At 40.4% G+C, this 16216-nt stretch overlaps 1 protein-coding gene across 2 annotated transcripts in view; it reads right to left on the reverse strand.

The window, feature by feature from the left end:
• Positions 1-2463: 2463 nt before the first annotated feature.
• c2h3orf20 (chromosome 2 C3orf20 homolog) overlaps positions 2464-16216 on the reverse strand; it is a 76218-nt gene continuing 62465 nt past the window's right edge. The window contains exons 16-17 of one of the 2 annotated variants that reach the window (XM_062969783.1): positions 6804-6848; positions 2464-3654 (exon numbers count right to left, since the gene is read on the reverse strand). In XM_062969783.1, the coding sequence (XP_062825853.1) occupies positions 3522-3654; positions 6804-6848 (178 nt within the window). In that variant the 3' untranslated portion in view covers positions 2464-3521. The remainder of the gene's footprint in view (positions 3655-6803; positions 6849-16216) is intronic. The other variant, XM_062969784.1, reaches the window with a different exon arrangement.

Raw genomic sequence — 16216 nt, forward strand, 5'->3', positions numbered from 1 at the left:
ACAGAAGGTGGTCCTGGTCAGGGTTGACTTGATGTGCCTTCCTCTTGGCACATTTCTCCTTTAAACCCTCCATTTGTGCCTCTTCGAATTCTGCAGCACTGCTGGTCACAGCTGACCTCCAGTTAGAGCGCTCAGTTTTTCTTGGAAGATGCCTATGTGTGAGATTTTTTTAATGTGTGGAGTTCGGTCCACAGCCAATCAACACACAATCTTCACAGAGTTTGGTGGTTACGCCTGCAGGTTCATTGGAGCATGCAAGCCCCCTCACCATGAGGTGGTGACAATCAATTGAGCTTCAGCTAAGATGGCTAATGGTTAGGGAGAATGTGAGATACAATACAGTGAAATCTGAAAACCCACAGATTCCTTGGTCATGATCTATTACACCACAAGCCAATTAAAAACCTTGGCATGGCCCTAGTATTGCACACTCATGTACAGAATTTACCATAAAAACAATGTATAGTAGAGTCTAGCTTATCCAACCTTCATTTATCCAATGTTCTGTATTATCCAACACAGTCTGCCTCCCGCCCGGATCCATACCTGTTTCTCTAGGCAACAATGCGCAGTGGGCCAACACGCCCGACAACAACACAAGTGCAGCCATGCTCCCAAACAAGTGGCAGACTTATTATAAAACATGTTTTGGTGCTTAATTTGTAAAATCATAATGTAATTTAATGTTTCATAGGTTTTTCCTTTAATCCCCCCTTATTATTCAACATTTTCGCTTATGCAATGTTCTGCCAGCCCGTTTATGTTGAATAAGTGAGACTCTACCTTATTAATAAGAATGCTCATTTATGGCACTTTTTGACATGTCTGCTTTCCCCTTCCTTTTCCCCCTGAACAAATTTGACTGCAATTTACTCAATTACCCCTGCTTCTGTGCTTAATGCCCCCAGCAAATTATAAAGTGTAGCACTGTCTAATATATTTTAGTCTTGAGAAGATAAGGTTGAGAGACCACCTAGATGATACAGGAATGGTGTGCTTGCTCTATATTTAGGGTTCACATTCGTGCAAAGAAACAATTGGTACCGGTTGCATGTATTAGGCCTTTGGCTGGAATATGTTTGAGTTAATCACATCCACAAGTCTCAGAGTTATCTCAGAAGCTCTGGCATCTGAAGAATGGATCCAGCCACTCAGTAATGCACTGCTCTTAATGCAATATGGGAAGAGGTATACAGTATTATAGAGAAATCACCAAAATTAAGATAAACATAATTTTATGCCAATTTTATCTTTTAATGTTGCACATTTCCACAGGACTCTTTGCTTGGTGACAGGCATATAGCCTGGCTTGAGGGGCTTCAGCCCCCCCCCCCCCGAAATTCTCAGGGTGGTCCGCGAGAAGGCCTAACCGGTATTATTTAAACTGTTATGTTTATTCATATCATGATCTGATCACCATGCTCAATATATCCTATATGTCCTTTATACCTATATGGGCTAGGGTTGATCCTCTCTCACTCAGACTTAGCCCCCCCCCCCCCCCAATCAAAATCCTGGCTATGGGCCTGAGCTCTGGAATGAGATACAAACAATTTTCTGGAATTTGATGCAATGTAATTTTGGTTTAGTTCAATCATTGCCACATAGTCATGAAAATAACACATTTGAAAACCAGTAAAAGATGCATCTGGATTTTGAAAATATACTGGTAAATATCGAGAAGAGTGCCACCTTGAGACAATTTATGCATAGGAGATGCATACTTTTATGCATAGGAGACACATAGGAGATAATACTTTTTTACATGAATGATAACATCTTAAGATTAGGTGAGGGGAATGATTCTGGAAAGGAGTCCTACATGTTTGAGTGATCTCTCACACTGGTTATGGGGGACAGTGGAAGAACCATCTGTGGAGACAAATAACATGTACAGGAGGAGACTGAGCCATTCTTCCCTGTATGTTAGTTTTGTACATTGTTACGGGAAAGAGTTGGGCTATACAAAATCTTTTTAATATCACTAGACCAAAGTTTCTTAAACTGTGGGTCACAACCACAAATGGGGTTGAATGCTGGGGGTTGCAAAAGTGCCTGGAGACACAGTTTCCTAAATACCTCATTTCAAATTTTGATTCTAAAAAACTAATGTTCATAAACCATACTAAACAAATCAAAATGTTAGTCACCTGCCATTAAAAGGAAAAGAAGAATTTATGGAGTTATCAAGCAACACAGGTTTAAAACTTGAGATGTTTTAAAATAATTAAATGAATTTTGGCTTGAAATTAGGGAAGAATTTCCAAAATTTTCTGAAATGGCCCTAAACTTCTGCCATTTAATTCTTTGTATTTATGAGAACGGCATTCTCAGCATTGATGATTATAAATCAAAATATCAATAAACTCTGAAAAATGTTGAAGATGCTCAACATCTTTCAGTATCAAATAATCAACCAAGATTTAATTCTTTATGTAAAAATAAACATGCACATACATCTCATTAACATTGTCCTTCATCTTTAATATATCGTAAAATAATATGTGTAGCAAATAATTGTTTTAAAATAAATTCTTTGTGATTTGTTTTCAGTAAATGTTTGATTTGTCTACCTATTTTATATACCTATATACCTGGGGTTGTATAAAAAATTCTCAGGCGAAAAGGGGTCATGAGTGGAAAAGGATTAGGCTCCTGTCATGATCTCCAATCTTTGACATCTCCGGTCGGCTGACAAAGAACAGATGCCAGCCATAAAAACAGGCCAGCCATAAAACCTCAATTACCCTCTGGTATGAGAGAACCCCTATATAAATGGGCTAAAGAGAAGGTTCTGGTATTCTGTACATTAAAACCTGTTGGAATCTACCAGCGTGTGTCTTGGTGCTTTCTTCTGGTAGAAGACTTACCCACAGCACAACTGGGAGAAGAGAACTCAGCAGCTCCATTCTAGACAGACTGGGAGATACCATTACCATGTGATTCTCCTGAATTGTTCCTTCTGCCCTAAAGTTAATATTGAACCTTTGGCTTCTCATCTGGCATTCTCTTTCCAAATGGAACATAGTTCCATAGACATTTGCTATGTTGTCATTGTCTCGTTCTGCCTCTCATTTGCGCAAGGAACCGAGAAGATAATTCGTTTATTTAATATTTTGTAAATACAACCCACCTAGCAGTGCACAAACTCCCTTTTGGCTCAACATTAATGCCATTCTACCTTTCTTTGTGACCTACTCAGTTCCTCCCTTTCCTGCTATCTCACACAAATTGCCTTCTTGTGATTCTTGAACACTTCATGAACACTTCCTGCATATTTGGTGCTTATTTGTAACCAATTTCTAGATGTTTTAGACAAAGAAGGTTCTATAGGAAAAGAAATCAAAGCCATCCATAACAAAACAGCTACCTTTTGGGATTTTGCTTTATAATGAAAAATAGTAATTGCTGAAGCTAAATCTGTGGGTACATTAAAGATATATTTTGCATGTACGTCTCTTTGTGTGTGCATACACACATAATGATGAAGAAGAATGAATTAAAACGACCACTTTTGCATCCTATTTCTTTCCTTTTTTTCTTGCACCGGTGACACGCTTTGCCATGCTGACATGTTTTTCCTCCACCTCTTTTATTATCTGGACAGGAGGCTGTTCTTCCGGCAAAGGCTCCTTAATCTTCACATTGAGGAAACTAAATGGAAGGAAAAATTAAGGGAGATGGTTATCAGTTGGCTGTATGTTAGGTCTAGACACTATACTGAAAGCACTTGTAACATATGGCTATATCAGGCTGTATTATGTAGAATTAAGTGCCCTATGGTCACATTCTGGACAAGCTTCTGAACTCCAATTTCCACTTTAAATCAATACAGCTCATAGAGCTGGGCACTCTGTCTTGGGGATCATCCAAATGTTTCATCCAAATGCAATATAATTCAGGTTTTTTGTTCACTGCAACAGACAGATGGGAGAGTTTTAAAACACGAGACCAGCCTTACGGAAGGCTTCACTAGACACAGAAATCTGCATCATAATGAGTTGGATAATTGGTTCATTTGCCCAGTATTATCATCTCTGTCAGGCAGTAGCTCTTTGGGGTCTCAGGCTTTCTTAGCCTGGAGGTCCCAAGTATTCCCTGGAAGTCGGTCCAAGTACTAAATCAAATCTAACATTGCTTTATTTCCAAAATTGAGTGATTTTATTTATCTCACACTTTTTTCTGAAATGCAATCACAAATCAGACAATACTGAATACATTCAGGGTAGCATGGTGGTTCAAAGTATGTCATAGCTAAACATGATTTACAATAATAGCAATGCAGTACTGTGTATATGATCTAAATACTCTAAAGGCACCAGATCCTGTGTGATCACTGAAATTAAACAAGGTCAGTCCTGATTAGTACTTGGGTGGGATACTACAAATGAATACCAGGTGCTGTAGGCTGTATTCTGGAGGAAGGAATTGTCAAAAGTACCTCTGCATATTCCTTGCCTAATAATGTTTTACAAAATTCATGGGGTCACCATAAGCTGACAGGTGACTTCAAAGTATACCCATAATACTCTGTATAGTTGTAACAGTTATCGACCTATCTAAGAGCTAGTAAACAATTTGGCATCCTGAAAATATCAGATTTCATTTTAAAAAGCAAACAATGTCATGGCAGGCTAGTCATAGAAAATTGTAAGATAGAACTGGTGACAATTTTTATATGGAGCCTGGACTTCTATTAAAATGATAGCTTTTTTTTTAAAAAAAAAAATCTATTGCCCTAGAGCTCTAAGAGATCTGACAGTTACACTACTTTGCAGCCTTCAGCTAATCCATTGTATTCATATTATTGATTCCTATTGCACACATAGAAGCAATATTTTTAAGGAAATGGAAAGTCATCCCTGAGGGTAAAATGCATTATGCTAAATAAATATATGCAAATTCAATTTGCATAATTTCTTATGAATGCATAATTTGATAACTAAACTGTGATTGTCATAATTTGGCCATATCATAAGAAGACATGACTCACTAGAAAAGGCAAGGATGCTTTGAAAGGTAGAAGGAAAAAGAGGAAACTCTATTCCAAGTGGATAAAGAAGCCATAGCTCAGACTTGGTAAGACCGGAACAGAGCTGTTTAGGATAGGGTGACTTGGAGGTTTCCCATTCATGATGTCAAAGGGTTGTTGTATGTTTTCCGGGCTGTATGGCCATGTTCTAGAAGTATTCTCTGCTGACGTTTCACCCATATCTATGGCAGCCATCCTCTGAGGATGCGTGCCTTATATAAGATATAAGGTCAAAAGATCCCAGAAATAGAGGTATCCTAACTATGATGCCTTTAATCCAGTTCTTAATGAAAGATATAAGGGCAAACAATCCCAGAAAGAGAGTGATCAACCCCTCCCAAGTCACCTCCTCCTCCACCACCACAACCACCACCATGGAAAACTTTAGCAGCAGCAACAGCTAGGCTTCCAGGTCCCGTTGGCAGAAGGAGGGAAGGGGTCCAAGGCTAAGCACACGCAGCCAAGGGCCTTCTTCCCTCCTTCCTCCCCCTTTCTTGAAGAGATGGACTCGGCGCCATAGGAGCCTCAAAGCCAAACTGCATCCTGCCTTTCCTCTAGAGTAGAACAGCTTTAAGAAGCATTACACCCAGTCTCCTCCTCTACAAAGGAAAAGGATCAAGAAAGAGTAGTAACTCTGATTTTTTTAATCCAGGTCTTAATGAAGGATATGGAAGGGGAGCCTGTAGGAAGTCCCTCCTCGCTCCCCATAATGGGCTTGATAGGGTGCTTTCTTAATCCCGTTGTTACCAAGGGACCAAAAAGAACCTTTTTTTCAGATTCTGAACAAAAACTCCCTTTCAGTAGCACTCCTGTTTTCAAGAAGTGCTGAAAAACAGATATGGAGGGGGGGGGGGGAGGGCTCCCAGTAACTGGCAAGCAGAAACAGATAGTGATTCAACTATTTTGAAAATTCTAAACCTTGGTCTTGCTTTTCCTCCTAGGAACCATAAAGAGATGAACCACCATCCAGGCCCAAAACTCTAGGGACCTCATCATAGTCAGTCATCCAACAGCTGGGGGATTTGCCAGGCAGTGTGGCAAATCCGGCGGGCAGCGGGGGAATCTGCCGCTCCACGCCCCGTATTCCCAGCAGCAATGCCTTCCCCATTCCATGGGAGAAAGTGATGCTGCTCAGCTCCCCCCCCCATGCTTGCCCCTTTAATAATAATAATAATAATAATAATAATAATAATAATAATAATAATAATAATTTTATTCTTATACCCCACCCCATCGGCCTGGAGGGACTCGGGGCGGCTTACATGGGGCCAAGCCCGGTCATCAACAATATAAAAACAAGCAATAAAACAAGTCAAACAACAATAAAACAAGTCATAAAAAATCACATACAAAACATAACGATAAAATCATGGATAAGATCTAGAGGAAACTGGGCCAAAACTGCTAGTTATGTCGATATCATCAGGGAGGGGTGGTTATCCAAAGTGTCATAGCCATCAAAAGTGCTAGGGGAGGCGTACATACGGGACTATTAATGGAAAGGCAACAGGTCTATCTTACTAGATCAATAAGAACATGGGAAGCCTCCTCTGTTCTCATTGCGCTTTCTTGTGACACTTTCAATACAGTTCAGGGTCAGAGCCCCACCGGAAGTAGATGAACATCGTTTGATGGGATCTGGCAGGCTCCATCCTCGAACTGTAAATTTACCTATGTGATGAAGTTCTGAGTAATTGTTCTGAGTAAATGTTAATTGTGTGTGATTTGTATTATTTATTATGAATATATATATATTTTAAAAAGTACTAACCTTTCTGCAACTTTACATGTTATCTTTGGAGGTTCTTCAGTGGGACTAGGAAGAAAAATTAACAATAAGTACATTAAAAATAAATATTGTTATTTTGTGTCAGTCATTATTTACAGTTTTATTGTTTGGATATCTATTTTATGCTTTGTCATTTTTGCAGACAGATACCTATTATCATAAAAAATCCTAGGTGATTTACTCATTTCATCATTTTTGAACCTACATATACATATGTCAGGAAAAGGATGTTAGTTTTTGAAGGATAATACATTGTTAAAATTTATTGGAAAACTGGTGTTGAACTCTCTCTCTCTCTCTCCATACACACACACACACACACATACACACACATTCCTTTTATTAAATCAATCTGGTGTGTTTGTTTTCATAACAGCAATATTCTTCTTCCTTTCAAGTTCCATTCCCTGTAGCAGAATTCTAGCAGTAGCAGAAGTAAATGCATTTGTTTATGTATTGCAGGTTCATGCCAAGTTCCTTAAAAAAAAGTCATGATGGTATACATGCTTCTCACTATTTTACTCCCATAAGGTAAACTAGGATGAATGCATGTGAAACTGATTCAAGGTCAACCAGACAGCCTTACTACCAAATGTACATAGATGGCAAACTGGGCTTTTCTGATGCTAAGTTTAGTAAGTGCATGCTTCTTCAACTTGTGACCCACAATTGTAGATGCTAATCAGACATAACATCCCACCAACAATTCAATATAATCCTATTTGCACTACTGCCTGGAACTGGACAAAATTGGGAGGGGGAAATTGTGTTAATCTCAGGGGGCTTCCTTTTTGCTAATTTAGTATTTGCTGATCTCAGTTTACTGTGATATCAAGGTAAGGAGTATTGTTGTGCTTTTGTATGGAATTGCTGTTCATTTTGTGTAATTTCATTTGTGTCATCTCATTTTCATATTTGATTCCTGCTAATGAAAATGGGCCGCCTATACGACATGAATTTTCATCTGGCTAACGAAAAACACAAAAATTTTCATGCCATTGGTGGCAATGAGAGGGCTTCCAGGGGTCATCCCCCCGCCCTGGTTTTTGGGCTAGAGGGGTGAAAATCGCCACACATGGAGGGCATTCTGATCCCTTTTAGCCCACCAACTTTTAAAACGTTTGGATCTTCCCCAGAGTACTGTTGTTGTTGTTGTTATTATTATTATTATTATTATTATTATTATTATTATTATTATTATTATTATTAACACCCATTTCCACAAACATCAGATGTAATGCGGTGACTTTCCTCTCCCAGGCTCAGTGTTGGATTTCAGAGTAGCTAGCTAGCTAGTGTTATATATATATATATATATATATATATATATATATATATATATACATACACACACACATACATACACATACACACACACACACACACACATATACAATTATCATCCATTGGTACACATCAGCTTTAATGGGAAAGCAGCCCTCTGTCAGTACCTGCTTATTGTTACGGGGCAGAAATGAAAGGAAAACGAAAGCAAGCACGATAACTGTGCATTTTCATGTCGCTTCTCATTTCCTACAAAAATGTCATCATTCGTTTTGTGTAGACAAATGGTCGAAATGAAATGATAGCATGAAGAAAATGAAGGAAAATTTTTCGTGCACAAGTCTAGTAAGGAGTAGTTATAATTTACTGTTCCAAACAAAACCACATGTAAATGGTGAAAGGTTAGGAGACCCCCCCCTCTATTCTAAAAGATGATCTAGTGTGTTCTCTCTTGTAAGCTGCAGTTAAATAGGAGTCCTAAAAGAAGGATTCTCACATTTGAAAACAACCTGTGATAGTGATTTGTAAATGTAAGTCCAGTTCATACACAAAATAAGCTGTGATTCTACACATCAAATTGGGGAAATGATAAGAGATGCATAATAAATATCTCCAATGCATTTATACCTTTCCTCACATTGTTTGTTACCAACAGAGATCTTCAGAGAAACAAAAGGCTTTACATCATGCAAGCAATTGTTTGTTCACTTAATTTTTTTAATTTAATCAACACAATAAGGAGGAAACAGGCTATCAGGATATACTGATTAGCTGGTGATGAATGAAGGCTGTCTATCAATGTACCTCCCACTGGGTGAGTCAGGTAAAATACAATTTGAGCTGGAAAGTGTCAGAAATTTATTTCCTCCCTCATAAAATGTCACAGTTTTTTTGCCCTAGGGAGGCCTTCCTCACACTTTGAAAACCATCACACTAAAATCAATGCTTTGTCACAAAAATCTCGCCAAGATATCAGGTATTTCACCCAAGAGCTATTGCCTATGACTGAGGAATGTCTGAGTTCAGAGGGACAGTGACACTGTTGACCATCAGCTGAACAACAAAAGCAGGATAAGGCAATAAACATTTGTGAAAGACCTGGGGTGCATCTACACTGTAGAATAAATGCAATTTGATACCACTTTAATTGCCATGTCTCAAAGCTATGAAATGATAGGAGTTGTAGCCAAAGAGTACTGGTGCCTCACCAATTACAACATCCTACAAATGGCTATTGTACTGCGGAAATATACCATTCAACATTAATCTTGTCTTTTACACAGTGTCAAAAAAGGTGAAACACATCACCCTAAAAGCGGACACCAGCTCCCATAAAACCAGATGCAAATCTAGAAATAATAGTGGGAACACTGGGCCTGGGCAACTTGTGTGTTGATAGGCTGTAGATCAAGACATCACTCCGGACAGTCTTCAAACAGTCAAGTGGTCTCTATAAAATGGGACATATTTTTTTTTAATCTTGTTGGTTATGACCTCATCAGATGGGCAAAATAACCCATCATATGACATTCTTTGACATAGATTGACTTTTGGCAGGGCTCCATGGCACACGTGAGGTGAGAGCATTGTAAGTCGCTGTGGCTTCCTGTGTTGCATTGGCAACAATGGGGGGAAGCAGGGTGATGGACGCTTCCCCCCATGGGATGGGGAGAGGGGGAAGCTGGGCAATATGGGGCATGGGGTGACAGATTCCTCATACCAGAGCCCACCAGATTTGCCACAATGCATGGCGAATCCTGGTCTTAATATAATGAGGTCCTTATTCCCCCCAAGACTAGACCCATTGAATCAAATGTGGTATGGTGAGTTAACATATAGGCAAAGCCAAGATTCCATGGGTCTACTCTAATTAGGACTTGCAAAAAGATTTAAGCTATTTCCCACCATTATTGTCTTCACACTACTTACTTACTTAGGCGATCCCTCATAGTTCGAGGACGATTGTCTTCCATCTCTGGTGAATTGGGGGTATGTCCGTAGATGGCTGAAGAGACCTATTCTTGACCCGCATATTCTCCCGCAGTGAGGACATCGGTTTCCAGGTGGAAGGTGGTCCCAGTCAGGGTTGGCATGACGCTCCTTCCTCTTGGCACATTTCTCCTTTAAGCCCTCCATTCGTGCCTCTTCGAACTCCGCAGCACTGCTGGTCACAGCTGACCTCCAATTAGAGCGCTCAAGGGCCAGGGCTTCCCAGTTCTCAGTGTCTATGCCACAGCTTTTAAGGTTGGCTTTAAGCCCATCTTTAAATCTCTTTTCCTGCCCACCAACATTACATTTCCCGTTCTTGAGTTCGGAGTAGAGTAGCTGCTTTGGGAGACGGTGATTGGGCATTCGGATAACGTGGTCAGTCCAGCGGAGTTGATGGCGTAGGAGCATCGCTTCAATGCTGGTGGTCTTTGCTTCTTCCAGCACACTGACATTTGTCCGCCTGTCTTCCCAAGAGATTTGCAGGATTTTTCTGAGGCAACGCTGATTGAAACGCTCCAGGAGTTTGCTGTGATGTCTGTAGACCAGCCACGTTTCGCAGGCGTAGAGCAGAGTTGGGAGGACAATGGCTTTATAAACAAGCACCTTGGTATCTCTACGGATGTCCCGATTGTCAAACACTCTCTGCTTCATTCTGAAAAATGCTGCACTCGCAGAGCTCAGGCAGTATTGCATTTCAGTGTCAATGTTGACTTTTGTGGAGAGGTAGCTGCCAAGGTAGCGGAAATGGTCAACGTTTTCTAATGTTACACCATTAAGCTGTATTCCTGGTATTGCAGAGGGATTAGCTGGTGCCTGTTGGAAGAGCACTTTGGTTTTCTCAATGTTCAGTGAGAGGCTGAGCTTCTCGTATGCTTCTGCGAAGGTGTTTAGAGTGGCTTGTAGGTCTTCTTCTGAGTGCGCACAGACTACGTTGTCATCGGCATATTGGAGTTCTATAACAGATGTTGTGGTGACCTTGGTTTTGGCTCTCAGTCTGCTGAGGTTAAATAGCTTGCCATCTGTCCGATAGATGATTTCCACACCGGTGGGAAGCTTCCCATCAACAAGGTGAAGTATCATAGCAATGAAGATGGAAAATAAGGTAGGGGCAATAACACATCCCTGCTTGACACCTGATTTCACCTTAAATGGGTCACTTTGGGAGCCGTTGCTGTCCAAGACTGTTGCCATCATGTCATCATGGAGGAGCTGCAGGATGTTCACAAATTTGTCAGGGCACCCGATTTTTTGGAGGATGGTCCAAAGAGCACTGTGATTCACTGTGTCGAATGCCTTTGCAAGGTCAATGAATGCCATGTACAGAGGTTGGTTTTGTTCCCTGCATTTTTCTTGGAGCTGTCGAGCAGTGAAGATCATGTCCACTGTTCCTCTGGAGGGACGGAAGCCATTCTGGGATTCTGGGAGGGTGTCTTCTGAGACAGGGAGATGGCGGTTTGCAAGGATTCTTGCAAGGATTTTCCCAGCAGAAGTTAGAAGGAAGATACCGCAATAGTTCCCGCAGTCTGTTTTATCCCCTTTCTTGAAAAGGGTGATGATGGTGGCATCCTTGAAGTCCGATGGGATTTTCTCGGTCACCCACACCTTTTCAATGAGCTGGTGGAGTTGTCTTCACACTATGCGTATTGACTACTCAGAAGCGTCTCACTTGCAAGTTAGGGAAATGGGACACAGTCCAAATAGATCTTTGGCCTTACTGATAATGGCTCTTCTTATCAAAGCTAAACTGGAAGTAGTTGTCTGTCAGATTCAATAAATGATCTCTTCTCCAGTATTTCACAATATATCAGTACTTATTGAGCACTTGCTATTTCCATGATAAATATGGAGGCAAATTCTAACTTCTTAAAAATGATATTAAAATACAAAACATTCTTGCTTGTATTTGATCCCAATTCCCACATAGTCAAGAAAGCCCACTGGGCAAGTCACACTCTTTCAGCCTCAGGGGAAGGCAACCCCCTCTGCATAAATCTTGACAAAAAAATAACCACAATAGGTCCACCTTAGTGTAGCCATTTGTCATAAGCAAAATTATGACAAACAACAACAGTTTATCAAAGACTTCACACTTACCTTCCCATTGCTGTTTCGCTGGCAATTGCTGGCGAAATGGCAGGTGTACAGGGCGCTTTGTGGCACTCCATGCACACTCCCTCCTTCCCCCATCACAAGTAGGGAATGGAACAAGGTGCATTGGTGCTCTGCCTCCATCAGATGCAGGAAAGGGCGGCAACATACGTTGCCATATTGCCCTTTCCCCCATCAGATGGGGAAAAGGGAAGAAAAATGCAGGTAGCTCCATTGGAGCTATCCAAAACACAACTTACCTTGCATTGCTGGTGAGGAAGCATCTTGCAATGCTTCCTCACCACTTTGGGGATTAATGGGGCAGGGCCAAGCCAGCATCATCTGAAAGGTGCTTAGCAGGCCCCATCCCAGAAGAGGAGAAATGGGCCAAAAGCCACGAGTGTGATAAGGTCCCTAGACATCTTTTCTAGCAAGTACCTATACTGGTACACAAAGGCTATTATAAGACACCACTGAGTTAAAAATACATACACAACAGAAGCTTTGTTCACAATATTCCCTCCATCCCTTTTAAAAAGAAAAAGATTACACCCATGGCTTTTGTTTTCCTTCCAACTTGTGCTCTTAGAGCTGCAAGCTGTCTACCAAACTAAGAGAGAGGGATTGCATCTTGATCTAAAGAGACAACATTAATTTCTTTTTCCTTATCCCCACACAAAGTCTGAGGAAGATTTAGTTTACAATTGGGTTAGATAAGAACCTGCAGAAATCCCAGAGGGTCAGCAAAGTAATTCACTCCTGTGACCCATCCTTCGTGGAAGCTCCAGGGCTTAATGTACAAAAGAAAATGCCTTTTGCAAAGGCCAGTTCACTGGATGTTAAGTGAGATTGCGGGTACAGAGGCAGGTATGTGTGAAGATGCCCTTTTGGACTTCACAACTTTATCTTTAAGAGAGAAGATGACACAAAAATATACTCAGGCAAAGATTCATCTTTGGATTTCTCTAGTGCGGCAACTTGGCCCATTGTTTCAACAACAGAAGCTAAGAAGTACAGATATAACAGAAGGAGGGAGGGAAAAAAAGGATAAGTGGACTTATTTATGATCAACCTTCAGTATCTACGGATTCTTATATTTAACTATATTTTTATTTTTATTGTGTTCTTACTTTGATGGATTGTTTTGTATTTGTGTCTATGGCATTTTGTCCCATATGTAAACTGCCCGAGTCCCTTCGGGGAGATGGTGGCGGGGTATAAGAATAAAGTTATTATTATTGTAGTTGTTTTTCTTAATTTGTTTATTTTATTATGCTTATATTTATTGTTGATGTACTCTGCTTGTTGTTTATGTGATTTTAATATGTTGTAAACTGCTTTGGGTCCTGTGAGGGAGAAAAGCTGGATATAAATAAAGATTCGTTATTATTATTATTATTATTATTATTATTATTATTATTATTATTATTATTATGCATCCACAGATTGCAACATCTGTGGCTTGAAAATACCACACCACCCCCTCAAGAATTAACAAGTTCACAAAGCAAACCTTGATTTTGCCATTTTATACAAGGGACACCAATTTACTACGGCATTATATATAATGGTACTTGAGCTTCCATGGATTTTGGTACCCATGGGGAGTCCTGGAACCAAACTCCAGTAGATACCAAGGGCCCACCTTATATTGTTATGAGCTGGGTTTACAACAGGAAGGTCACAATTTCAGTGGGATTAATGGCCATTTTTTTCAGCCTGGGACATTCTGGCACCCGTATGGATGGCCAAGAAGCAAGCAAAAAGCACCTCCAAACTCCAAGCTAATAACTTCATCGGACAGGGGTGAATTTGGCGGCATGCTCCACTTTTCCTTTCCTTTAAGCACAGAGCCCGCTAGCTCCCATTCCAAAACACAGAGCTACTTCTGGCAGGGCTGCATGCTTAAACGAAAGGCAAAGTGGAGCATGCAGTCATGGTGGCAACATGGAAGACTTTGTGTTGTCGAAGGCTTTCATGGCCGGGATCACAGGGTTGTTGTATGTCTTTCGGGCTGTGTGGCCATGTTCCAGAAGTAGGAGAGAATACTTCTGGAACATGGCCACACAGCCCGAAAGACATACAACAGTCCCATGGAAGACTTTGTGTGTTGCGCCAGGAACAATGGGGGGGGGGGGGGAGTCAGGTGATCACGCTTCCCCCATGGGATGGGGACTCGGGTGAGTTGGGCAATGCGAGGTGTGGGGACTCGGGAGATGGGTTCCCCATGCAATCCCCCCACACAGGCACTTCCGGAATCACCACGATGTGTGACGATTCTGGCAGCCTTAGTGATGAGTTCATAACTGAACGTGGCCAAAAGTTCACCTCTACTTTTGAAAAAGTAATCCATTTAATACTTAAAATATTACTTAATGTATATTTTTATATTTCTTCTGCAAGTGGGCCCCTGTTTAAAAAGTAAAAGCTTCCAGGAGAGGTAATATACCTTTTTATTGGAGAATTGGTGAGAGACACTTCTGACAATCACAAAATGCTTTGAGGCTACATGGCCAACCTATACTCATTTTTAACACACACATTTGAAAATATATAACACTACCTTTGTTTCACAATTTCTTTCCAGAGATAGATAATCAATCTATTACTATGGTGCCAACCAAAAACAATGAACAGCATCAATCTGAGTACCAAACATAAAAGAAGGCAACATCTGTTCAAATATGCAAAATAAAATTTGTAAATGTGAATAAGGCTGGAATGACATTGTTTGCATGAGAACTGGCAGTGTGTTTCATTATGTCTGTGGCTGTCAGGATGCATTACAAATATAAAAATTAAAACAGTATAAACTCTCAGTATGTGTCAAAATGTTGACTAAAAATGAAATGTCAACAGGAGGCAAACTAGAATGATAGGATCTACAGTAATGACTTCAGCTTAATCGGTCAGTTTTTAACATAAGTGGCATGACTTTCAATTTGGGTCCCCTGGAAAACGTATTGCTCTATTAAAAAGGTAATTCAGAATTGGGGGGGGGGGGGCATGAATTTTAGGTATCTTCTTTTACTGCTCTTACTCTTTACATTGTTCATCAAGTTAAGATTTGTTTAAAAAGCTGAGTTTTAGTAAGAAACCTAATTTTGAAAGGGTTACGTAAACAGGGAAAACTTCATTATAGCAAACTGGGATGATTGTTTTACCTAATGAAGTGATCAGCAGAGCCCATTATGAAGTTTCCCTGTAGATCTCTTCTTAAGGCTGAATGCAATGCCAACTTGGAGGTTTCTTACATTAGCTATATACCCTTTGTTCTCTCAAACATGACTAGGCGGAGAGGTAAATTAAACTGTACAATCCTGACTGTTTTCCAAAACCCAAATACATAGGTTGCAGTTATAAAACTGCTAGAAACTGCTTATAACATCCTACAGTCTGATCCCCACCATAATGGGAATGGTGCTCCTGGTTTTACCAGCTGTATCTGAGATTTCTGACACTGTGAGAAAGAATTTCTAGCACAAGCTTTCATAGACTCTGGAGGCATCTAGAGTGTAGAAATAATGAAGGTTGATGCCATGTGTACTATCATGGTTCAATGCTATGGAATCCTAGGATTTGTAGTTTTGTGAGGCACCAGCACTATTTGGCAGAGAAGGCTAGAGACCCTGTAAAACTGCATTTCCCCTGATTCCATAACACTGAGCAATGGTAGTTAAAGTTGCGTCAAATTGCATTATTCCTACAATGTGGATATACCCCTAGTATGTTTCTTCATAGGCATGGAGTATTTTTTAGAGTGAAAATATTGACTCAGGGAAATGTCATCACACCTAATCACATCACCCACAATGTTAGAAGGACCTTTAGTTGCTCATTATATATGTCATCTTCTGTCAACAATGTCCACCAGTCCTTTGCATTGGACAAACAGGGCAGCCTCTGTGCCAGAGGATGAATGAACGTAAATCAGAGATTTGGAATGGGAATACATACAAAGGAACGCTCCATGCATTTGAGGAAGTAGACCATAAGTTTATGAAAACACAAGCTACGTCTTTCTCTCAGTCTCA

Source organism: Anolis carolinensis, chromosome 2 (genome assembly GCF_035594765.1).
Source record: "Anolis carolinensis isolate JA03-04 chromosome 2, rAnoCar3.1.pri, whole genome shotgun sequence".
In the NCBI taxonomy this organism is placed as follows: Eukaryota; Metazoa; Chordata; class Lepidosauria; order Squamata; family Dactyloidae; genus Anolis; species Anolis carolinensis.